General features: G+C 43.9%; 1 protein-coding gene across 5 annotated transcripts in view; it reads right to left on the minus strand.

The window, feature by feature from the left end:
- Positions 1 to 5,934: 5,934 nt before the first annotated feature.
- The window catches only part of AKNA (AT-hook transcription factor), a 74,335-nt gene continuing 54,018 nt past the window's right edge, over positions 5,935 to 26,251 (minus strand). For all 5 annotated transcript variants that reach the window (XM_043984600.1, XM_043984603.1, XM_043984601.1 and 2 more), the window contains 10 exons: positions 24,617 to 24,723; positions 23,861 to 24,090; positions 23,380 to 23,533; positions 19,042 to 19,212; positions 17,813 to 17,928; positions 14,838 to 14,975; positions 13,292 to 13,387; positions 12,374 to 12,490; positions 11,211 to 11,415; positions 5,935 to 7,220 (listed from right to left, as the gene is read on the minus strand). In XM_043984600.1, coding sequence (XP_043840535.1) covers positions 6,929 to 7,220; positions 11,211 to 11,415; positions 12,374 to 12,490; positions 13,292 to 13,387; positions 14,838 to 14,975; positions 17,813 to 17,928; positions 19,042 to 19,212; positions 23,380 to 23,533; positions 23,861 to 24,090; positions 24,617 to 24,723 — 1,626 coding nt within the window. In that variant the 3' untranslated portion in view covers positions 5,935 to 6,928. The remainder of the gene's footprint in view (positions 7,221 to 11,210; positions 11,416 to 12,373; positions 12,491 to 13,291; positions 13,388 to 14,837; positions 14,976 to 17,812; positions 17,929 to 19,041; positions 19,213 to 23,379; positions 23,534 to 23,860; positions 24,091 to 24,616; positions 24,724 to 26,251) is intronic.

Below are 26,251 nucleotides of genomic sequence, written 5' to 3' on the forward strand. Positions count from 1 at the left end.
TGTGTGACCTTGGGCAAGTCACTTAACTCCAATTGCCTTAAAACATTCAGGGCCATCTCTAGTCATCCTGATATGTGTGTGTATCTCTCTCTCTCTCTCTCTCTGTATACACACACACACACACACACACACACGCACACATTATATATATATTTTTGTGGGGCAAAATAAATGGTAAGTGACTTGCCCAGGGTCACATAGCTAGTAAGTGTCAAGTGTCTGAGGCCAGATTTGAACTCAGGTCCTCCTAAATCCAGGGCTGGTGCTTTATCCACTGCGACACCTAGCTGCCCCCCCAACCCAATATATATCTTGCCACTGGACCCAGATGGCTCTGGAGGAGAAAGTGAGGCTGGTGACTTTGCACAGCCTTCCTTCACTTAAATTCAATTCACTGAAAGTCATGACATCTCCCTGGTTTCATGTTCCTCTTCAAGAACAAAGGGCAAACAACAGCAACTACTACTACTACCATCTATATAGTTGCTTACTATGTGCATGGCACTGTGCAAAGCACTTTACAATTATTATCTCATTTGATTCTCACAAAAACTCCAGGAGGCAGGTACTATTATTAGCATCCCATTTTACAGTGAGGAAACTAAAGCAAACAGAGGTTAAGTGAGCTGTCCAGGGTCCCACAGAAAAATGTATAGTACAAGATTTGAACTCGGGTCTTCCTGAATTCAGATCTGGCTGTCTTCTAAAAAGACTTAGCGCTTTCATTTCATAGATGAAGAGACAGAAGCCTGGAAATAAGAAGTGACTTGCCCAAGATCACATAGGAAGTAACAGAACTATAATTCAACCTAAGTCCTCGAGTCCTGATCCATCCTTTCCCCTATACCACTCTTCCTCTCAGTTTTATACATGCAGAGAGGTTCTGCAAATTGCAGTTGAAATGAAGCCCCATGGAGAGAGCAGCCTGAGAAAGGGGAGGGGCCTGTTCTTTCGTATGGCTTGAAGGGAGGCAGAAGAGACATCTCTAGCCTCTTCTACCCCCACCCTTCTCCAATGGACACTTTCATTTGTGCCAGGAGGTGAAGCAGGAGATGGAGGTTGGAGGCCACCTCTAAGCTCTCCTCAGAGAAAGATGGTACTAGGTTAGAATTATATCTATCTGCTCCTTCAAATATTATTAGTCTATTATTAGAAATATGATCAGATTCCATCTAACTCTTGATTGCTTTGTCATCTGGGGGCAAAAGGGGACCCCTACATTCAAGGCATGACCCCTTCCCCACCTAATACCCGTTCCACAATGAATATACATATCAAACAGCAAGGAAACCCATTTATCCAAATCAGTAGAAAAATATACATCAGAGAAGGTATACATAGGAGAATATATATCAGACAACACAGAGTGAAAGAGCTTTCCCATTGGAAGCAAGATAGGAAATTCCCTGAAGTCTCTATAGTAGCAAGCAGGGATTGCGGTTATGATGGAGAAGGCCAGTTCCTTTCATGTCTTTTCATTATCGTTTCCTTCAGTAACCTGAAGAAGGCTTGGCTTCTTCCATCTTCCCATTCAAAGCTGAAAGCCTCCTTGATGCTCCATGAGGACTCTGGCTTGGAGAATCTCCAAAAAAATTCAAAGGAAACTGTTGAGACCTGAAGCTCTCTCCTTTCATCAATTCCACCCCACCCTTCACATGGAGCAAGGCCTTCATCTCCAATAAGAAGAGAGTCCCATAGCAATGGGTTTGAGGACAGGGGTTACATTCAGTTCACACTAGGAATTAATATTGAAATTCAAAATAGTACCCCTCAAATCAAAGGCACTAGGCACCAGGTTAGATTCACTCCCATTAGATTGTAAACTCCTTGAGTGCAGGGCACTAGCTCTATCCCCAGTGCCAATGACAAATGCTTAATGAATTGAGGGATGATCCTTATTGGAGCTATTCTTGTTTTTTTATTTTTGTTTTTGCGGGGCAGTGAGGGTTAAGTGACTTGCCCAGGGTCACACAGCTAGTAAGTCTCAAGTGTCTGAGGTCGAATTTGAATTCAGGTCCTCCTGAATCCAGGGCCCATGCTTTATCCATTGTGCTACCTAGTTGCCCCTATTAGAGCTATTCTGATCCCCTGGCAAGCTATTGCATATAAAATAAATAAGCTAGAAGAACCAAAGATGTTTCATTTAAGAAAAAATTAAAGGGAAAATACGTGTGCTTTTTAAAATTTGGCCTTGATTTGTCCCATTTTTAAAAATCAATTGAATGGTTCTATACAAAGTTTGAGTGGGTTTCAGGTTTCCAGTGCAAAGTTCACAACATATCTCATATGGAAACAATATAGGATCCTCCTCTTTAGTGACTGGTGCTCTTTCTCTACCCAGTTACTAAATTCTATCCTATGGCACTTTTTTTTTTACTAAAAAGTATTGGTAGGTGCCCAGAGTGGCACTCTGTTCCTGAGAGGAACATCTGAGAAAATGTGGATCTAGTTCCCCTCATTTGCCCCAGGCTTTGAAAAATATTTTATTGAGATACTTGGAGCTATGCCACTCCCAGCTGGGGTAGGGTGATGCTGTGTCTCTCAGAGCTTGGCACCAGCCGGCCATCCCCATTTGACTCCCTTAGCTCTTAGGAGAATACATGGACAGACAGAGTACTGGGATCAATGACTTCATATTCAGATTGGATTTTGGTTAAATGCTTGAAGTGCTACACCTCTGGCAGAAGTGTTTTGGGGGCATCGGGGTACAGAGCAAGTAGCATTCAGTAAACTAGCAGAAAGAAGATCCAAACTTCAATTCCATTGCCATGAATTAACTGTATGACCTTTAATAAATTGCTAGCCTTTTCTGAATCTTGTGCCACATTTGTGTAATTGGAATGGCAAGCTACCCTGCCTAACTCACAGGTGAGCATGAGGATTAAATAATAAAGTAGTTTCTAAGCTATAAAATGCTACTATATGTATGTATACATATATATAATATACATTTTCACCATTGTGTTGATGAAAAAGATTCCATAAAATACAAGTTGAAGTAACTGAAAGCCTGTGTTCATCTTTGAAATATATGTAGCCAAGATATAAAGAGAACTAACAGAAATATTAAAGACCAAGTGCCATTCCTCAATAAATGGTCAAAGTTGATGAACAAGCAGTTGTCATAAGTGTAAACTATTAACAACCATGTGAAAGACAGTACTGAAAATGTAGATGATATAAAAACAAAAGATAATAAAATCTATTTGTTTTTTGTTTGTTTTTTTAAGGGACAGTACCAAGTGTCAGTGGCTGGACTTGAACTCAGGTCTTCCTGAATCCAGGGCCGACGCTTTATCCACTGTACCACCTAGCTGTCACTAAAATTTATTTTTAAAAGATGAAGTAGGGGCAGCTAGGTGGTGCAGAGGATAGAGCACCGGCCCTGGAGTCAGGAGTACCTGAGTTCAAATCCGACCTCAGACACTTAACACTTACTAGCTGTGTGACCCTGGGTGGGTCACTTAACCCCAATTGCCTCATTAAAAAAAAAGATTTAAAAAAAAAAGATGAAGTACTAGTTGTGTGACTCTGGGCAAGTCACTTAACCCTCATTGCCCCACCCTACCCCCCCAAAAAAGATGAAGTATGTTATGGGCCCTGGGTACCTCAGAAGTTTTCTGGGGGGAATTAAGGAACCTTCTCCTTGAGAAACTAAACCAAAGGGCAGACATACCTAAAGAGCTAAGTGGCACCAGATTGGGACTGAGTTAGCTCCAGGAATGGAAGGATCAAGTGAGGGTATTTTTTCAGGAGGAGACATGGGCAGGTATGTTGGTAGTAGAGAATGAACCAGTAGAAAGGGAGGGATTGAAAATAAGTGAAAGAGGGCGGAGTAACAGAGGGGGGCATTCTATTGGAGGAGAGATAGAATGGGATCACTCGGACAAGTAGAGGAGTTAGCCTTGGTCAGGAGTAAGGCCACTTTATCATGTGAGACAAGTGGAGGAGGAGATAGTGGTAGAAGGCATTTGAGTGATAAAGGATGAGGAAGAGGGAGCCCATGGAAAATGGCCTGAAGTCTGAGAAGGGATGATAAGGTTTGGAATAACTGTTGTGGAGAGTAGGATAGTGGGTTGATAAGGGAGGTCTAGTAGGATTGCCTAGCAGCAGTGGGGGTCTGGTGGAGATTGCATAATACAAATCTCAACAAAATTCAGAATGGTTGCATGATTTTCTCCTTTTATATTTGGCAGCACATATATAGGAGTGAAGACAACAAATGGTGGGAGTGATCCAAAGCTGAAGCTTGACTGGCCATAATCGGCAATAAGGGGGCTAAGGTTTCAAGAAAGGAAAACTGTGTAGAGTTGAATTGGTTCACCAATGGGTCAAGATGGGTAAAAGAATAGAGCAGCTAGTATAGGGGAGATGACCTAGGAGAGAATTAAAGGGGTCGAGGGACTGGAGTTGATGGTGAGGAGGACTAAGAATAGAGTTTCATGAGGGAAGGCAGAGAGGAGGTGAAAAGTCAATAACTTGTGATTGGATAGAGGGATCTCCGAATTCTTGAACACAGAGGTGGTGAATTTGTGAGTCATGGCAAAATCATGAGTATGGCTATCTTTGTGTGTGGCTGGGGTGGGGTGGAGTAGTAGCTTGTGAGAAATGAGTAGGTTGAGGAACTGAGTTGCTTAGGATGTTTGAGGGAGAGTAAATGTGTATGTTCAGGTCCCCTATTAGGAGTTGGGGTGGAGAGAAAAACTGTGAGCCAGGTATTGAACTCAATAAAGAAAGGGGAATGACCCAGGAGGTTGTAGAAAACAGCTACTAGGATTTTGATCCGATGGTAGATTATGAATTGCATGAACATAAAAGAAAAATCACTGAGTGATGGAGGCAGAGGGAGAACCTAGAAGTGGCAATGGGGAACAAGTAGTATTACAACTCCCTCACCCCAACCAGTGAGCCAAGGAGAATGAGTGAATGTGCAGTCAGTACTGAAAAGGGTGGAGAGGGAGGTTGTGTTATCAGACAGGAGCCAGGTTTCAGCAATAGCTAGTAAATGCAAGAAGTGGAAGATTTAAGATGAAGGGAGGTTTGCTGTCTATGGAATAGACATTTCAGAGGTCATAGTGGGTTAGGTGAGGTTTGGTTGAAACTTTGTGGTGGGAGGGTTGGGTGGGGATGGTTTATAAGGTTTGGACGTGTAGTGAACAAATTTCTCCCTGAAGAGATGAGAAATTGCATCTCCTTTTCACTGGAGAGATGGAGAACCATGGGTGTGGAGCATTGCATATATTGTCAGACCCTGTTGATGGATTAGTTTTATGTCCTTAGTATAAAAGATGGCTTCCTGCATAGGGGAAGAGCATTTAGAAATAAAGGTGATATAGAAACCAAAAAAAGCTTGCCTTTCATTGAGAGTTCGGCCCCTGAAGTTAATTTCTTAGTCTAAAGACTGTATATGGGGATCTGGAGTTCCAGTCAAACTCTCCCTTTGGCTCTGTCCCTTCTCATCCCAAAGCCCTCCTCCCTTCCAAGGGCAATACGCCCATTAAACTCTTCAATTCTGAATACCCTTACAATGCAGTAGCCTACCACCATGGGAAAGAATTCTGTTTCCACTTCTCTTTAAGTCAATTAACATTTTGAACTGTGTTAATGCAGACCAAAGCTTAGACAGAAAAGACCTGGAAGCTGTTCTCGCTTTCCAAAAGGATTTCAGTGTCTGAAAGGAGAAGAGGAAGTAGAATAAAGACTAGAAAGTGGGAAGAATGAATAGAGAATAAGTGAGAATAAAATGACTGGAAGAAGTTTGAGAAATGAAAAATGAAATGAGCTCTGGAAGGGAAGGCATGAATTCAGTCTTAATTTCCACAAGGGATCATTCAGAGGCTGGCTGTAACAAACAAAGCCCTTTTCTTCTTTTCTTTGCCTCTATTTTCAGTGCAAACATGACTTAGGGAATCACAAGATGACAAAACACACCAGACACATTTTTTGTTTTATTTTGTTTTTCTTTAAAAAAAAAAAGGATCAGCATTCATTTTTCTTCATTGACCTTTGGAATTAAAATAAGGTTTAAAATATCCTAAATATACAAATGCCATCTATGCTGTGCATTCCAGGAATGCTGAGGTAAGCATCAATGCAGGGGATGTGGCATCCCTCAGTGCAACAGTCCGTACCCAAAAGGCAGATCCCTTAGGAACTGTCTCAGCTCCAATCAGTTAAAATGCCAAATGAATCCACAGGAAAGAGGAAGGTATAGGAGGAGGTACCAGGAGGAAACCTTGCAGGAAAAAAAAAAGACTTCAAAAACACTGGCTCCAAACAGATTGATGGGGAAGCCCTTCTTTCCAGCAAAAGAAAAATTGAAGGCTGTCTGCTGCCTTGAAAACCCAGGGGCCTCTGCTCAGACTCCAAAAATAGTGCAGAAGCTGCCAGCAAAGAGTCCTTTTTTCACAGCTTTTGTCTCTGTAGGAGTTGGCAATGGCTCCATCCTCCCGCCACTCCCCTTCTCCATATACACACACACTCCCTGCAAGGCCCTCTCTCCTTGACTCTTGAAGGGACTCCTGCAGTCTACTCATGGGGACCAGAGACAAAGCAGCTTAGCCTTGGGGAAAAAAGACATTATTAGCTGGAGGCAGGAAAGTACAGGTATGGAAGGAAGGGCCATTCCCAGAGTTCCTTGTGTACAGAGCATCGTTCGTTCTCAGCATCACACTGCTGGTGGCCAATTTCAGACTGAAAGCCCCAGACCTCTCTGTCCTTATTTGAAAAATATATTGTTCTCTTGTATAAAAAATTAAAAATTTTAAAAATAAGCTTGCCATCTGCTGCTGATTTAGCATCCAAATAAGGGATTATCCCCCAGCATTTTCAGAACATTTTGTTTGCTCTTGCAGGAAGTCAACCACGCTGAATGAAATAGAAATCAAATGCCCTGCCCTCTTACCCCCCCATGTTAAGTCAGTTCCTGTCAAAAGAGACAGGATCCCCTTAGACCTCGGGCTCTGTGTAAGTCAGCAGACAAAGACCGACTCATTTGCTTGGTGGTGAGCTCGACATTTTTGGCTGCTTCGACAGCTTGGTTCAAGGACCGGTTGAGGTCATCCAGGTCGATGAGATCCAGCTCAGATAAGTAGCGATGTCCTGAAGTTGGGGTTGGAGTTCGGCGGTTCTGAGACAAGGGTCTCACCTCGGCAGGTTTTTTACCACTGGAGTAATGTAGAGGGGAAGAGGCTGAGGTAGGTGCTACTGGAGAATAGTACCTGGGGAGATGCAAAATAAGTAAGTGAATGGTAAAAACCACAAGCACCTCAATGACCATAACTTAAATGATCACTTTCTGTTGGGCCATAAATCTTGGACGAGCCAAATGTAATGAAGCATAGGATGCTTGGATTAGACATGCCTGTGTTTCTGATCAATGGATAGAGTAAGCAGGACATAAACAGGACATATTCTGTTATATTCTTGTCAGAAGGACTCAGATAGAAGGATCAGAAGGCTTAGACCTAGGAAGTAGAAGGGTAATGATCCGTTATTGACAATGAAGAACAGTTCATTTTTTTTATCTTTTGAAATTGATCATTCAATCCCATAGAGTCTCTGGACCATTTGGGGGTTTTTCCCCTCTTTCTCTTGTATTTGTGCCTAGGCTGCTGCTCATTAGCCCCCTACCAAGAGATGGAAAGAAGAGGAGAACAAATTCTGATCTCTCAATTTAGAGAAATGTAGGCTGTGGAAGGGACCCCAGAGAGCCTCTAGTCCAGCATTTTTGTTAGCTTTGCAGGATATAGAATCAGAGAGAAGATAGGGCTCACCAATGTCATTGAGTTTTCCTAGTAGAATCAAAACGAGGTCTTTTAACCAAGTCAGCCAATAAGTCAAAGCATTTAGTCAGTCAGTCCCAGAATATTAGAGCTAGAAGGGACCATGGAAACTACAAAGTACAATTTAACAGAGGAAAATGTGGAAGTTTAAGGAGGGGTAGTGAGTGTGGACAAGCTCTCAAGCATACTCTCCAATACGGCTTTGAGAATCACATTATTATTGCCTCTCCAATGTAATCAAATAGTCAGTAGAAAAGAAAGTAGGTTGCGTTGGGGAAGAGTGGTGGTAAAGGTTCTTCATTAATTTTATTTGGTCCTGATCTTCAAGGATCTATTGTAGGGCCTTTATGTAATAGATGAGGCTGACATTTCTATGTTAGGGAGAGGCAGCATGGTGGACTGCCTCATTTGTCAGGAAGACCTAGGTCCAAACCCTGCCTCTGATGCATACTTGTGTAATACTGGATAAGCAACTTAACTTTACTGGGCCTCAGTTTCCGTCTGTAATCTCCTACTGCTAAGCTAGGCTAAAGCTAGCAGATTGTTTGAGCTCAGGAATTCTTAGATACCATACCAATAGCAATTGAGAGTTGGCACTGTCTGATTCCAATATACTGAGCCCTTAGGAGGGGTAGGGCTCCCAGGCTGTCTAAGACGGGGGGAGAGAGAGAAAGGGAGGGAGGAAGAGAGGGAGAGAGGAAAAGAGGGAGGGTGGAATAGAGGAGGGAAGGAGAGGAAAAACCAAGAGATTTAGAGTGAGGAGGGGAGAGGGACAGAGAGAGAGAGAGAGAGAGAGAGAGAGAGAGAGAGAGAGAGAGAGAGAGAGAGAGAGAGAGAGAGAGAGAGTGAGAAGGATATAGTAAGACATCCTCTAAGGTGTCTTCCAATCCTAAGTCTAAGATCCTATTACCCTATAACTTGATCTTTCCCTCTCTTCCCTCCAATCCCCTCAGATTTTTGCTGAGCAGGTCCTGATCTGCATTGGTAGAAAGTGTTTCTCATTGGGAGTCCATGGTTTAAAGGTTTGCAAAGTGTTTTTATGCACAGTACCAAAACAATGTCCCAAAAGTGTAGTAAGTTTCAAACTCCACTAAGACTTTTTGGACATCCTCTATTACCTTCTTCGATGCTCAGAGCCACTCTCTTATCATCATCTAGTAAAGGTCTGTTGAATTAAATTGAAGCTCCTTTGTCAACTGTAATATTAGCTAGGCTGGATTTGGTGCAACGGGATCTCCTCCCCTTCCCCGCCCCCCCCACCCCCCTTCTTGGGCAGAAACAAGTGTTTTGATGTGGAGATACACCCAGGAAGTTCTGCTGAGGAATTTTACCAGCAGCTGGAGTTCATCTGGGAGAAGTACAGATTGTCTCTACCTCCCTCTGAGCATGCTCCATTCCATGTGCCAGAGCCCTTGAATATTCCTGTACATGGATTGCAGAAACACTGCAGAGACTAAAATTTCTCTAAGTGGTGTTGGGGGGGGGGGAAGATCACCTGCATTCATCAGTTACTTGTGTTGTTAGCAGGTCTGTCTCCCTTTAAGCTCAGAATATATGATACCATGACTCCAAATCCTGTCTTTGCTCAGTGTGTAACCAATGCTTGCCAAGCTCTCCCTCCTCACTGCTCTCTCTTAGGGTCCTTTGCTCCTTTCAAGGATCAGCTGAAATGCTACCTCCTACATGAATACCTTTTCTTGAGACCTGACTATAAGGGATTTGTAGCCTGGAGACTGATGTGCTAGGTGGCACAGTAGATAAGAGCTCTAGATGTGGGGGCAGGAGGACCTCAGTTCACATGCAGCCTTAGACACTAGCCATATGACCTTGGTCAAGTCACAACTCTTGTCAGCCGGAGTTCCTTCATCTATAAAATGGGGATAATAATAGCATCTATCCCATCTTAGGCAGCCTGGGAGCCCTACCCCTCCCAAGGGCTCAGCATATTGGAATCAGTGCAAACTCCGAATGGCTATTAAAATTTTTGCATATCTATTTCTGTATAATTGGTTTCCTTTGTGTTGTTTTTCAGTTGTTTCAGTCATATCTGATTCTTCGTGACTCCATTTGGGGTTCTCTTGGCAAAGACACTGGAGTGGTCTGGCATTTTCTCCTCCAGCTCATTTTACAGATGAGGAAACTGAGGCAAACAGGATCACACAGCTAGTTCAGGGTCACACAGCTAGTATCTGAGGCTGGATTTGGACTCAGGTCTTCCTGATTCCAGGCCCAGCACTGTGGTATCTAGCTGCCCTTCCTTTGCAACTTTTATGAATTTAAAAATATTCTTCTGAATAATCCATAGCCACCACTAGACTGTTGAAGGAATCTAGGATACAAAAAAGTTCAAGAACCTCTAGCTTCTGTGCAGTCACCCCTCCCTCTTCAAAATCACTTTGTATATATTTTGTATTATAATAATGATAGCTAGTACTTATATAGCAAAGTACATAAATAAATATTATCTCCTTTTACCTGTATATTTATATAGATTCACCTCACTAGAATGTAAACTCCTTAAGGGCAGGGACTGATTTGTTTCCATCTTTATATTTCCAGCACCTAGCATGGGGCCTGAAACATAGAAGTTCTTAATAAAAGCTTGTTGAATAGAACTGAATTCCATCCACTACCTTATCTAAGTCTCACAATAACCCTGGTAAGAAGATAGGACAAGGGGGCAGCTAGGTGGCGCAGTGGATAAAGCACCAACCCTGGATTCAGGAGGACCTGAGTTCAAATCCAGCCTCAGACATTTGACACACTTACTAGCTGTGTGACCCTGGGCAAGTCACTTAACCCTCATTGCCCCATAAAAAGAAAAGAAAAAAAAGAGAACCAGTTGTGAAACATTTACCAGGACACTGTGGGTCTGAGCCCAGGGCTGACTGGCACAGAAGCATGAACCAGCTGCTCTGTTTTCTGCTTGGTTCAGCCCTCTATAGGCTGCCTCTTTAGGTGGCTGCCTGACTCCTGATGATAATCAGCTGATTTGGGGCTGACTCAGAACTCCTGAGCACAAGTGGTGGGTGAGCTTTGGCCTTATGCATCATCATATTCTGCCTTCTGAATGGAGTTGGAATTTATGTTACAGCTAGGTCTGGATTAATACAAATAATGTATCCCCTGAAATGATTGGCACTATTTGGACTTTCATTGCCTATTTCCATTGGGCCAGGAAGAATTAATTACTCGTATTTTTCATATAATTTCAAATAACTTTGAATAGTATAAATTTAAGTCATGTGACCACTTCACAAGACTCACTGCTTGCACTGATGAGGACCTGGCTGTGTGTATTATGTTGCAAAGAGGACAAAGACGCTCTTGCCATCTACTCAGTAGGCCCTGCCTGAACCTGGCTTGGTTAGTTGCCAGGACAAAAGAACCCATATTCATCCGGAAGAAGAAGAGAATGGTTCTTACAATGTTGAGGGTGAATAAGGCACAACAGGAACTGGTGGGACATAAGCAAAGGCTGCCCCCACTGGAGCTGGAAGCGGGGACGCCAGATACCACACTCCAGGAGGATGAGGAAGTGATGGCGGAGTCGATGGCTGCTGCCGTTGCTCAGATTTCCGAATTGGGCCAGAACTTAGAGGTGCTCCCTTCTGTGTGCCCTTGTCTATCCCTGTGGGGAGGACAAGTACCAAAGACAGTTAAGCATGACCTCTCCATGAGAAGAATGACAGGAGACATGGGGACACCTGCATCAGGTCAGAGACTGGATTATTTCACCTCTAAGCTACCTGAATTCTTGACTGAGATTCCAGGGTTTTCAAATCCTAAGGCTCTTGGGGTCCTTGACAGATGAACAGTACAGGCTTCATCTGAATCACCTTGGCAGAAGGAAATGTTTGCCATAACAGAGGAGTAGAGAATCCTAAATAGGGGTTGTTTAGATGGCTCCCCTTTGGGACTCCCCTGGGAGAACTGAGGATGTGGTTAGAGGCTTTCTTTCTACCGTCTGCCATTATTCCTCCAGTATCCTTCCAAATCTGCCTATCACCATCCTCCTTCCTCAGCTCTGAGTCCCTCACCCTGTTCTGCTGTACGTGTCTGGTGTGAGGAGATCTGTTGAGGAAATAGGGGGTGATGGCATGTGTGTGAAAGACAGCCACAATAGAGGCTAGGAGACATGGCTAAATATTTATTAGTGGCACAGCTGGTGCAACCTCGAAACAAGAGGCTTTTGTGAGTCTCTCAACTCTTTCATGCTCCTTACCAGATCTGGCCCTAGGAAAGATGACACTGGAGATCTTAGGGCTATACAAAAAGCATCAGTGCTTCCTGCTGTCAGAGGATGGAACCTTTGTGCTCTACTGCTAGAACTCCACCCTCACCCCATCCCCAATCCAGCTCCTATGTGGTAGCTAAGACTAACAACTCTGCCCATGCCTACTCAGTCTCAGCTCTTCTCTCACTTCTAACCCAAACTCTGTCCTCTGGTGTACAACAGGTGACTAAAGACTGACTTATCTTCTCTAAAAAGGCTTTTTATGTTATGGAACTACAGAAAAGAACCTCAAATTCAAGGTGATTTTAACATTTTTCAGAGGGAGGGGATAGGGAATCAATTTCTATCCTACCAGAGGGTTCTCTGTCCTTCTCTGTGGGACTCCTGGGTCGGTGACACATCGAACACTGGGTCTTCTTGACGTTGTCATGGGAAAAATGTTCCTCTGGATCTTTTCTGGGAGTATTGTCTAAAAAATGAAAAGCAATCATTAAAGTAGCCCATGGGACCTTGCCTTTACACTTATTGAGCTCAACATGGGCAGAAGAACTGTGGTGGAAAGAGCCTTCCTTCTTTCAGAGGCTCAGAGGTGGGTTTACTTCCAAGGCCATGCAAAAAAAAAAAAAAAGGATGTGGTACGTTCCTGACATCTAAGGATGCACTGGGGGTGAAGGTAGCAAGGTTGGTGGAAGAGACAGGACAGAATTAGTCTGTGCCTCTGGAAGTTTCTTAGTGACCTTGGTACTAAATGGCCATGGCTTCTCCATCTCATGGTTAATAGAGACAGTTTCAGACAGAAACACCTACAGAGGAAACATTGCCTTATGAGGCATGCACTCAGTCCATCTGATAGAAAATAAGCTGCCTGAATGGAGGAAGGTTTTGCCACCCCCACCCCAGCACATAGCACAGTGCCTGGCAAATAATAGTTGCTTAAAATATTGCTTTGTTGGGGCAGCTAGATGGCTCAGTGGATAGAGCACCGGCCCTGGAGTCAGGAGTACCTGAGTTCAAATCCGGCCTAAGACACTTAACATTTACTAGCTGTGTGACCATGGGCAAGTCACTTAACCCCAATTGCCTCACCAAAAAATAAAATAAAATAAAATATATATTGCTTTGTTGATTGAATGATTGATCACCCAGATCCCTAGGTTAAAGGCCCCAACTCTACTGATATGGACTTCTTAGTAACACAGAGAACTCCTGGAAGTCAATGGCCCGGCCTGGCCTGGGCTTATCCTGGGTAGACCCCGGAAATAGTTATTACCAGGAAATTTCTTCTTTGTTGAGTGACAGTAGGGGCAGGAGCGAGAATTGTTGTCTTCCTCGAGGCGCTGAGAGGATTTGAGGGAATATTTGTGACCTAGGAACACAAACCAAACAGTAATTGCTTGCCACCTTGGGAATGGTTGCAGAGCTGGAAATCAAAAGCCTGTGATGAAATCATGTTATCACTAGTGAAAGGAGATGGATCGTGGCACAGGCTTGCCATCTGTCTGTTATTGATCAATCTGGCATTTATTTTAAAACACGAATCAAGTTGCCAGATCTGGATCCCTGTAGTGCTGGTTTGGGTTGGAATGGTTCTCTTGCAGGGTCCTGGGCCCACTGAATCATAGATTTAGAACCAAAAAGTACCTTGGAGGTTATCCAGGCCAACAGCCTGCTTTATACCATCAAGGAAACTGATGCTCAGAGATATTAAGCAACTAGTCCACAGTCATAAATGGGATTGAAACCCTGGCCCTCTTACTCCAAACCCAGTACTCTTTCCATTTCACCACTACACTGCCTCGTGGTGCAGGGAGCTTTCTCCCTGAGTGAACATTCCTCTTGGAGTTTACCTCAGTTTCTCCAAGTCTTCTGCTTATTTATACTTTCCTGAAAGTCAGGAGTCACACAGAAGGGAAAAGGAAAGGAACAGCAGAGAATAAATAAAGATTTTCTTTTGTGCCACAACCTGAAACTGTGTGAGAGTCAAGGTCATAGAGCAGAAGGGTTCATTGTGGAATGTCCTTAGGTACCAAGTGGGCCATTATCCTTCCATCCTTCCATCCTTCCTTCCATCCTTCCTTCCTTCCTTCCTTCCTTCCTTCCTTCCTTCCTTCCTTCCTTCCTTCCTTCCTTCCTTCCTTCCTTCCTTCCTTCCTTCCTCCCTCCTTCCCTTCCTTCCTCCCTCTCTCTCTTCCTTTAATTTATAAAATAAGTTTTATTGATGCGTTTTGATTTTTTATCAGTCATTTCTGAATATCAACCCTCTCCCCCAACCTGAATTGAAACCTCCCTTATTACAATGAAAAACAGTCAAGCAAAAACAACTGATGGAGTGACTGAGTCTGAGAGTGTATGCCACAATCTCTCAGCACAGTCCCCTGCTGCTGGGCTAAGGAGGAGGATGATGGTATTTCATTATCTGTTTTCTCCAAACAAGAATGAGAGGACATAAATTTAATAATACATTATAATCATTTTTGTTGCATTCTATTGATGTGTAAATTGTAAGTAATTCACATAAGGAACCAAAATGAATATTTTAATACAGTTAAATGAGCATTTTTAGTTTTTTCTTCTCATTTTGTTGTTAGTTCTTTAGTATCTACAATGAACAACATTACTCATTTTCACTGATGCCACATACCATTTACCTATTTTCTCCTCCCTCATTCTCTCTTTTCCTTAAGTAAAATCTTTCCAGTACTTTATCTAGACTGGCTCCAAAGCCAGTGAATGAGGCTTGAGCACATGGGATCACAGGAAATGAAGATCTTGGAATACCTCCCCACCCCAGTGTATTGACTCCTTTTTGCTCTCACCTGTGTAGTGGCCTCGGAAGTAGACTGTGTCTGTTTGCTCCCCTCTGGTTCTACCTTTTATGCTGTCCAGGGAGCTCTGCTTCTCGGCTCTTCTCTCCTCAGCCTGGATCCTGGATATAGATCGTTCTGATTCAGAAGCTGAAATGGATGGAGTCCAAAAGAGCCAGAAGAAATCATCAGAGTTGGAGTAGCAAAACTCTCACTGAGGAAGGGCCTTTACCTAGAGTGCAGCCTGGGTCGTACTGGGGTGGTGGAGGGAATGTACCCTGGATCACCTTGGGTTTCTACCCTGATGAAAGTGTGGTCCCTGGCAGGGGCGGGGGGGGGGGGGGAAGAAGCAGCATCCTGCTGCTTAGGTTCAGTATTGTTCAAGGGAGCAAGGGCAGGGCCATGAAAGGATAAGAGAAGAAGGAAGTATCTTTATAAAGGTGCTGATAGCACCCTTTAAATTTTTTGCCCTGGGCCAAAGCTCCAGATGCCTTACTTTAGTTATGACTCTGGAAATCAGAGCTTCCTGGGGTGTGGTGGGGGAGGTAGGAAAAGTATAACTGCAATTCCTCTAGTTAAGGACAGTATGACATAAGAAAGCCCAGATATTTTACTTAAGCTTTGGCCTACAGGCCAAGGGTATTTCATCTCTTTCCAATGTGTAAGACTGAGGATATAGCTCTACTTCCCACCCTTAGAGAAGATAAAGGGACCAGGGAAGGCAGGAAGATATGGAACAAAAGTACATACTCTAGTCCATGTATGTTAAAAATCATAGCTCCCCAAGAAAACTGAAAGAGAAGTGTAATACCTTGGAAAGAGCAGTGAATGCAAACCCAGAAGGCTTGGGTTCAAGTTCTGTCTCCATCACTTTGAGCTATGTTACCTTGAGTAATTCACACAACCTCTCTAAGCCTCAGTTTCCCTATCTGTTAAAATGAGGGTGTGATAGTAATGACACTACCTGCCTTTCAAGGCTGTAGTGAGAAAAGTGCTTTGTAAATTGTAAAGTGCTCTAGAAATATAAGCTATTATTAATAAAATTACAAACTCCTTGATAGATGCACTTGAGAAGTGCAAAATAAAATGTAATGTCTGAGGAAGAGATTAGCATTGATCTGCTTCCCACACTTCCTCCTCTACCCAACCTTTCTTCCCATTTTTCCAAATTCCAACTATTCTAAAACTCTTGAGAGAGAGAGAGAGAGAGAGAGAGAGAGAGAGAGAGAGAGAGAGAGAGAGAGAGAGAGAGAGAGATTAAACACATCTCATGTCTTAGTACCCTGCTATGGAGCATGATACATGCCTGTGTCTGGCTGAATAAGGAGTTGGGACATATTTTAATGTTTAAATGGGGCAATTAGGTGGCTCAGTGGATAGAGTGCCAGGTTTGGAGTCAGGAAGACCTGACTTTAAATTTGGCCTCAGACGCTTACTAGCTGTGTGAACTGGGACATGTCCCTTAACCCTATTTGCCTCAATTTCCTCACCCTGTAAAATGAACTGGAGAAAGAAATGGCAAAACCCACCAGTATCTTTGCCAAGAGAACCCCAAATGGGGTCACAAAAGAGTCAGACACGACTGAAATGACTGAACAATGTTTAAATGACGTTAGTGCTCAATTTAACAAACGTGTACTAAGTGACTATTATAGGTATTGAAGGACAAAGATTCCATAGCACCAGCTGAAGGTTGGACAGCTCCACCTAGATGTCCCAAAGGCATCTCCAAACCAACATATTCAAAGCATCTTCCCACGCACAAACACACTCACATATTTACTTCTCTTCCTGACCTCCCTGTTCCTGTGGAAGGCACCACCAACCTTCCTGACACCCAGATTAGAAACCTTAGTCTTTGCCTCTTCATCCTCACCCCTCATATCCAAGCAGTTACTAAGTCCTCCTGATTCTACCTGTATGACACCTCTTGCATGTTTCCCCTCCTCTTCAATCACCCAGTAACTACCTTCATTCAGGCCCTCATCATCTCTGGCCTTAACACTGCAACACTAGGCTGCCACTAGGATCTCTTCTCTTAAATCTGTCCTCCGCACACCTGCAAAATTAATCATTGTAAAGGATGGGTTTGACGTGTAAGAAGCTTTGGTGGCTCCCTTTTGCCTCAGGGATAAAATATAACTCCCCTGTTTGGCATTTAAAGCCTGTCTCAATCTAGCTGTGACCCATCCTTTCAGACAAATCTCACATTGCTCCCCCTTTATGCCCTTCATTACAGTCAAAGTAGACTTCTTCCTTTGCCTCAGTATATTATATGTGCCCCATCTCTTGCTTCTCTGACTCCTCCCAGGCTGGTTCCCCATGCCTGCAATGCTCTTTCTCCTCACCAATTACTTGAGCTTCCTCCAAAGCACAATTCAGCAGCCACTTCTCATAGGAGACCTCCTGCTCCCCATAGTTGCTACCCTGCCCCACCCCCAACTTCTCTTTGCTCATTCTTATCTGGGTACATTTGATCTCCCCTCTCCCATAGGTTATAAGCTGCTTCAGGTCAGAGACTTTCATTTTTGTCTTTCTATCTCATGTCTAGCAAGATGCCTGGCACAGTCGACATTTAGTCATTAATTTATTCCATTTATTTTATTTATTTATGCTTGTTGAAAAGTGAAAAACAACACCATCCCTACCCTCAAGGAGTCAGCATGATATAGAAAAAAAACAAAGCACAGGATTTTGGAGCCACAGGACCTGGACTGGAATTCTTGCGTCTATAGGTATACTGTGTATGTGGCTACAGGTAAAAATGCCTGGAGCTGGAGAAGCAGTTATCCCAGCTCTGTTTTCTAATTCAGATGCTGACCTGTAGAAAGTCAGCCTCAGTGTGGAAATGTTTTATATGTTCACATGTACAAGTATCAGATTTCTTGCCGTCTAAATGACTGAAGGGAAGGATGGAAGAGAACTTGGAACCAAAAATAATTTTTAACAACAACAAAGAAAGTCAGCTTCTCCTGGAAATCACTTACTTTGAGCTGGTTGGGTCCCCTCCCGGGGCACAGAGGAGGATCTCAGCCGAGACCTTACTGTGCTATTGTTTTGGGTTGTATCTCCTCGGTCACCCTGGTATCTCTCTGCAGATTTACTGGTAAAAGGCAAAAAGATGGAAAAGTCAACTCCTGGGATTTGCTAAGAAATACAATCTTTTAGAACTGATCTTGGCTATCAAATATTCCAGGATCAGTAGGCTCAATAGATGGCGCCCCAACCCAAAGGAAAGAGCAGCTTCCATACAAACTCATCATCCCCTTCCTAAAAGCTGATTGAGCCATATTCCCCCAGGTCCCATATTCCTTTGTGGCACTAAGTCCTTGGATAATTGGTGAGATAGACTCACTTTTTTTAGGCACCTGGTGCTGTTGTGGCAAGGAAACTAATGCTTTCAGTGGGAAAATAGGAAGCTGAACTCAGAGCCTGAGTTCTCACCCTTTAGTGAGCTGCATCCAAAGAGCCACAAGGAACAGAATGAGCAAGGGGACAGTATTGTTCCACCCCTTTAGTCTCTGTCCTGGTCAGGCCACATAGAGTATTGTGCCGTGTTCTGGACACTCTCACCCTTCTATCCTGGTCAGATTTCAAATAGAGAATTATGTTCTGTTCTGGACACCACATCTCAGGAAGGATGTTGTCCAGCTGGAGTATATTCAGAGGAGGTTGATGAGGATGCTGAGGTAACTAGAGACCATGTCATAGGTGGACAGGTCAAAGGAACAAGATGTTTAACTTGGAGAAGACTAGACTGGGATGGAGCGGAAGACCTTGGTGTTTGGGAAAGATTGGAGGGAAAAGGAAAAGGGAATGGCAGAGGATGAGATGGAGAGAGAGTAGCATGGAAACAACAAACATGCACTTGGACAGACTGAGAGATGGTGGAGAATAGAAGAGCCCAGCATGCTATGGTCCATGAGGTCATGAAAGGTCAGACACAACTGAACAAGAATAAGAAGTATTTAAAGGTCTGTTAGTATGAAAGAGGAATTAGATTTGCTTCAATTGACTCCAGTTTTGGAGCCATGTAGTTTCAGTGTTGCTGATGGTAACAGGTTCACCTTTGCAGTGGCCTTTCGAGAGGAACCTAGAGGGCCACTTTTGGGGGCTTTGGTAGCTGTTCAGACATGGGTTCAACCAGGTAACCTCTGAATCCCTGACAACCCTGAGCTTCTGTGTGTGATTCTCCAGTTATCTGAGATATACACACCTGGTGTGGGAAGAGCTCCCCGAAGCCAAGGGGTCCTTTGCAAGCCTGCTCCGGGCCCTGGTAGCTTGTTGGAAGTTATGACTTAAGTTGTCCCGAGGTGGGTTTTTCAAGCTGGCCTCTATCCTCTCTCGGAGTTGGGTCACTTCTTGCTGTAGGGCCCGGATAGCTTGGCTGTCATGGAAACAGAGTTGGTGAGCAGAGTGCAATGGGGGAAAGCTAAGGGCTTCCTCTGACCATTTTGTTTCAGGCACAAGGGAGGGGCCTATATCTGTTGGTTATGGCATATCAGTAATTTCTAGGCATCATAGGACCTCAGGGTTAGAGCCAGATGAACATCAGAGGCCATCTTGGTCCAACCTCTCCATTTTACATATGAGGAAACTGAGGCCTATAGAGTTTAAATGATTTGTCTATATAAAAGTAATAAGTTGAAGAGATGGAATTTCAGCTCAGGTCACGTGACCCTTTTCTATTACACCATAAAGAGAACAGGAGAAGGTCAGTGAGAAAAATGATGGCCATGTATACATCTTGGCATCTTTCTCAGTGGGCCCAGTTCTTGAAGGCTCAGGGTATTAAACTTACTGTCTGCCCCTTTTCTCTACTCCTCCTCTGTTTTTCCCTCACAGGAAGGAACCCTCTCTAATGAGGGGTCTTCCCTGAGCCCTCCCTAAGATGCCAACCAAACAATAAGCATTCATGGAGCCCTTACAATGAGCCAAACCTTGTGCTATGAGCACTGGGGAGACAACAAAAGGTAAAAACAATAACTTTTAAAATCCCAGACCCTGTTCTGAAGGAGCAGACATTGGAACAGCCACTGGGCATTCTGAATAGTCTGATTTCCCACGATGCCTCTTTGCCTACCTTAGGGGGACAGCAAGGGAATACAGGCAGGGTGACATTCTTGTTAATGAAAGGTTCTGGTTGTTATCTATTTAGTAGAAATCTGACTGTATTTAGATCGGTTATAGAGAATTTTCTGTTGAGACAAACTGGGGTGTTGGGGGGAAGTGGGAGCTTTTCCGTTGGTCCTTTAGGGTGGGTCAGAGGATCATAGATCGTCCAGAGGATCACATCACCTCTTTTATACCTCATTTTACAGATGACAAAACTGAAGCGGAGAATAAGTAATCTACCTAAGGTCACACATGTTATAGTAAGTGGTAGAGTCAGGATTCAAACCCAGTTTTTTATTCCAAATCCTAGAGCTTTTTCCAGGACACCCTACTGCTTCCCCATGAATATCACAAGCTGCCAGAAGGAGTGGGAAAGGAGACTTGTTAGCATCCTCTCCTGGATGACAGAGGGGGAATTTATTACAAGTGTTTGCTACCATCACCAACAGGACTGGAGAGGCCAGTGGGCTGATGCCAAACATGAGCTGTCTGACAAGGGTCGCAAAGGCCACCCAGGAAGCTGGTAAAGTATAGCTAAAAAGCCCCAACTGCTACCACATCCTTGCCTGCAAGGTCATCGTAATTCAGCAACTCCCCTCTCTTCCTGTCTCCCCATCTCCTGCACCCCTCCCCGCCCCCCCGCCCTGAGTCTGAATAGAAATAGTGGTTAATTTTCTATTATAAGTAGCATGGAAGGGGCATAGTGGATAAAGCACCGACCCTGGATTCAGGAGTACCTGAGTTCAAATCTGGCCTCAGACACTTGACACTTACTAGCTGTGTAACCCTTGGCAAGTCACTTAACCCCCATTGCCCCGCAAAAACAAAAAAAACCAAAAACAATAAGTAGCATGGAAGATTAGACTGCTAGTCTTTGTTTAACATGATTGTGGTATACAACCTATATCAAATTGCTTACTGGATTCAGAAGTGAGGAGGGAAGGGAGGGTGGGGAAAAAATTTGGAACTCAAAAAGTATCTTTACATGTAATTGAGGAAAATCAAAATAAATAAATAAATTAGATTAGACTGTTAATCAAGAGTCCTGGGTTCTAATTTGTAACTTTGCCACTAACTTGTTCTGTGACCTTAGGAAAGTAGTTTTTTCTGTCTGTACCTCCAATTCTTCATCTTTTAATATGAGGGTGGGGGTGGGGCTAAGAAAAACTGACAGGGACTTCAGGTCCAAGCACTTTATTCTACAGATGAAGAAAGTGAGGACACAGAGGTGAAGCAAGCTGTTCATCTAACAAGTTGCAAGAGTCAGGATTTGAATCCAGGTCCTCTGAGCCTTCAAAGCCTGAGTTTTCTTCTCACTACACCAGATGCTACGTTCCTTCTAAATCAGATTTCTTTGCTAGGAACAGAAACTTGGGCCTTCTTCTTAAGTAGGTGTCACCTCAAGGGATGGGCTGCAGGCCCCCTCAAGTTGGAGACAGTTTGTGTCCGTGGCCAGATGCCAGGTCCCCACCCCCACAGGCATAGCCTTCATACACACAGGACAGAGGAATCCAGGATCTTCGGAACTGGTGTGGTCATCTTCCTGAGCGGTACAGATCCTCTAAACCCCCTGACTCGGCCAGGCTTCTGAGAGATCACCGTCCTCCTAACACCAGGTCCAGACCAAGAGGTATGGGGAGAAGAGGCCCTTAGGGGCCTGTGTGTCTCCTAGCTCTACAGCCTTAGAAGAGTCAGGCCATAGAACCTGCTGGAGCTACATGTATCTGAGTTGTCAGTTCCCTAGCAATCCCCATGGAGACATTTGTTAGGGCTGCATAATCAGGAGATGTATAATGAGAACATGTGTGGGCTGGGGAAAGCATTCTTGCCAATGACCACTGGCTGTGCAGAGAGCTGTGGGACGACTAGGAGGGTTGGCTTTTTGCTTCTCAGGGTCACTGATCATTTGGTTCAGTCAGGGAGATGAAACTGAATGAAGCTCCAGCTTTGGATTGGCCTGGCTTGTTAACTCCCTAATTCATGGTCTGGGGGACTCCAGTTCATTGCTCCAAGGATGGCAGCAAATGCTGCTGGGGTTGGGGGGGATTCTTTAGACTCTGGGTCTCTTTGTCTAGTCCCTACCTACACTGGAGTTAATCTTGGGAAGGATAATAATAATAGCTAGAATTTATATAGTGCTCTAAGGCTGGCAAAGTACTATACAAATATTATCTTATTTGATCCTCACATCAACCTTGGGAGGTAGGTGCTGTTATTATCCCCATTTTACAGATGGGGAAACCAAGGAAAACAGTGGTTAACTGACTTGCCCAGGATCACACAGCTAGTATCTGAAGAGGGATTTGAACTAAGGTTTCCCTGTCTCCAGGTCCACTACTCTCTCCACTGCACCACCTAGCTGCCTCTGAAAGCCTCGATTCACTTGTGAGCCATATCTATCCATGCTCTTCTGTCTTTATTCTGAGGGATTCCTAATGGTTTTGGGTATCATGGACTCCTTTGGCAAGCTGATGAAGCCTATGAGCCCCTTCTCAAAAGAACGTTTTTAAATGTGTAAACTATATAAGCGTTATAAAAGGAACCAATTACATTGAAACACAATGATCAATATACTGAAAGGGAAAAAAAAAAAACTTTCACAGGCCCCAGGTTAAGAACCCCTGGAAGAGAAGAAGTCATTGGAAGAGATGACATCAGAGGCCCTTGCAGCTCTAACTCTGGGTTGGGCCCTATGTCCAACTTTGCCTCTGTCACATACCAGCTTGCAAGACCTCAGGCTATTTAATTACTTAGCCCCTCTGGGCCTCAGTTTCCTTAGCTTTAAGATGAGGCAGTTAGACTAGCTGGTCTCTAAGGTCTTTTCTACATCCAACATTCTATGATCTATGATCTAATAAGAAGATCTCAAGAATAGAAGAATCAACAAGCATGCTCAAGGATGTTTATCTATGCTGACAGCTACATCCCAAAAGCCTGGAGAAATGTATACCACTTGCCAAAAGCAGATAAAATGGAAACTAACAGAAAACATTTAAAACCACAGCTTATCGAAGATTTCTCAGCAGAGAGACAATATTTGGCTAAGAACACAACAGGGATTCTCACATAGTACAACTGGGAAAAAAGGCAATCAAACTATGTTTTCTTTTCCTGCCAAGGCATTCTCTCTAGGCTAAGGGTAGTGACAGGGAATCTCAGCATCTGGAAAGCTGCACACCCTGAGAAATTTCCCCTAATAAACGAGAAGAGTGAACTGTGTAGCATTCAAAGCAGTGATGCCTAGTTTGGGGAAAAAAAAGGATCAAACTGGGACTCCTGAAATCTTCTACCCTTTTGATGGTGTGACCCTGGGGAGGGTCGCTTCAGTTCTCTGGGTCTCAGTTTCCCTATCTATAAAATGGGAATACTGGACAGGATGACCTTCAGTCATCCGTCCTGCTCTACAACTTTATCACTTAAATGGTCAGGTAGGACTCACTCTCTCACTTCCCGGGAAATGAGGTTGCTGAGTGGGTCTCGTGCTGTCTCTTCATGTGCTTCATCAGAAGGGGTGGGAGCAGGAGACTGTCCATCTTCTCTGTCATGAGAATACTGTTCATGGGCCCTATCGTGGCCCTCGCCATCCAAATCAGCTGATGGGGAAGAGATACCAGGAGAGACAAGAAGGAGCTGGGTAAGGTTGCAAATTAGAATCCAATGGGTTACTAATCCAGGAGTCAAAAAAAATCTGCATGCCTATAGATTTGGGGTCACTGTGTTGAGGGGAGTGAGACAGATTGGGACATACTCCATCAGATCCTCTTGAAGTAAATGGACTCACTCTAGTGAGCCCAGCACTGGGCCAGCCTCAAAAGGCATGGGCTATAGAGTATTAATTCCCACTCCCCAACCTTGTATTTGGGCAGCGCTATGAAGCCAAACTGTCACCCAAACATTTCTTACATGCCATATCCACTCACCCATCTTTGTACCTGGTCCTGGTTTGTGGTGGAAGCTTTTTGTCCACTTCTTTCGGGGAGTGATAGGCATTGGGTCAGATCTCTGGGCCTGGGCCCCTGATATGCTAAGACCAGAGGATGCTCCTATGACAATCTGGTCCCTTCCTGGATGGTGGGAAGATGGAGCTTGAGGTAGACATGATATAGATGACTGGGGTAATCTCCTCAGGTCACTGGTACCAAAAGACATACTGTGACATAAAGAAAAATGTCAGTAGGCCCACATTTTCTTATCTTGGGCTGAGAATACATTATGACAGTTCACATCCATGTGCTTTTAGCCCACCCCTTCCCAAGTAAAGATATCTGGTTCACATGTTCATAAGATTTAGAGCTGGAAAGAGACCTTAGAGACCATCTGATCCAGCTTCCTCATTTTGCAAATTAATATACCCTTCTGTGCTTTACCAAGGACACACAGCTCTTAAGTGACAGAGCTGAGAATCAAACTTGGAATCAGATCTAGCCCTATTTTTACTGCACCACCAGAATCTTCTGTCTTGTACCCATTGCCTTTCCTCTTTCCACTGTACCCACTTTACTTCTGTGTTCTGTCCTAAGAAATAATCCCATGACAATTATTTATACACTCTACCACCAACCTCCTAATGAAGCCTCCCATTCCTAATAGACATAGCTCTCACCATTCCCAAGATCAAGAACCATCCCAAGAGAGAAGAGCCATGGGAAGGGCAGCAAAAATGTGAACTGCTATACCTGGGATGGGAAAGTCGGTGCTCCGGAGTCTGGGTTAATGGAGATACCCTGCTGGTTTCAGATCCCACAAAACCACTGTCAGTTTCTGGGGACACTATCCGGTGCTCCTGAAAAGTAACAATGGTCTCCTTTAATACCAATCATATTTTTAACCCTGCCTCTGGGAAGTTGGTTCAGAATTCCAGCCTGAACTCCTCCCTTCTTTCTTTCACAAACCAAACAACTCAACTGATATTCACAGAACCTCAGAGTTGGGACAAACTTCTGAGTTCTCCTGGCTCCAATTGTAGCTAAATAGATAAATCCCATTTATAAACATCACCAACGAGGCCATCTATCCATCCTTGGCTTGGAGATCTCTACTGAGGGGAACTCAGGAGGCATCTCCTTACATTAAGCCTACATGTTTTCTCCTGCTGCCACACGTTGCTCCTTTTCCTGCCCACTAGGGCCAAGCTTGCAGAATAAGGCTAATTCCTTTTCTGAATGAAAGCCACTCAAATACTTATTTTTATGTCCTCCTTAGCTAAGTCTTCTCTTCCTCAGACTAAAATACTCCTAGATCCTCCCATGACATGGGTCCCAGAATGAATGAAATAATCCCCAGGTCATGATGTGGGATTCTTAGAAAGCAGCATTTTTCAAAAAAAGATTGGACTTTGGGGTTAAATATTCATGGAGAGAAGACTTCAGGGTAAGGGCTAGATGATGTCTAAGATCCCTCCTTCAACTCTGAGATTAAAAATTTAGAAGGAAAGATTTTGTCCTAATTTGGATTTCTAGGTGCTTATTGAATTTACCACACTATTCCAAGTGTGGTAGCATCAGGAATTGTGTAAGAAGGGGAACATAGACTTTTAGGTATATATATATATATTTTTTTTTTTTTAGTGAGGCAATTGGGGTTAAGTGACTTGCCCAGGGTCACACAGCTAGTAAGTGTTAAGTGTCTGAGGCCGGATTTGAACTCAGGTACTCCTGACTCCAGGGCCGGTGCTTTATCCACTGCGCCACCTAGCCGCCCCGAACATAGACTTTTAGTAGTGAAACTAAGATGGTGAAAGCAGCACTCAGCTGAGCTCTCTAAATATTACCCTACAAACAAGTTTAAAATTCAAATAAAATTCTGAAGTGGAAGAACCAACAAAATAACAGAGTGAAATATCCTTCCAGCCTAAAACAACAGAGAAGGTCAGAAAGAGAGCTCTGTGACATGGGGGAGGAGGCTGATCTGGAGTCCACATAGATAAAACACCAGAGATGGGACTGGTAGTGATGACAGCTTTGGGAGCTCTCAAGGCAGAGATGATCAAACCACCTTGGAAGAGCTAAAAGCTTCCAAAGCCCCAGAGCTAGCTCTGAAAGCCGCAGTATGAAAAAGCCTAAAGCTTCCTTCAGACAATGCCCCTCCCCACCCCTGCATTGGGAACAGAGCTTAACTTTAACATAAAGTTCTACACCAAGAAATTAGGTAGAAAAATGAGCAAACAATAACCACATAAAGAACCTAACTATAAAAAAACTACTATCCTAGGGGCAGCTAGGTGGCGCAGTGGATAGAGTACTGGCCCTGGAGTCAGGAGGACCCGAGTTCAAATCCGGCCTCAGACACTTAACACTTACTAGCTGTGTGAC

This window comes from Dromiciops gliroides, chromosome 2, assembly GCF_019393635.1.
Source record: "Dromiciops gliroides isolate mDroGli1 chromosome 2, mDroGli1.pri, whole genome shotgun sequence".
In the NCBI taxonomy this organism is placed as follows: Eukaryota; Metazoa; Chordata; class Mammalia; order Microbiotheria; family Microbiotheriidae; genus Dromiciops; species Dromiciops gliroides.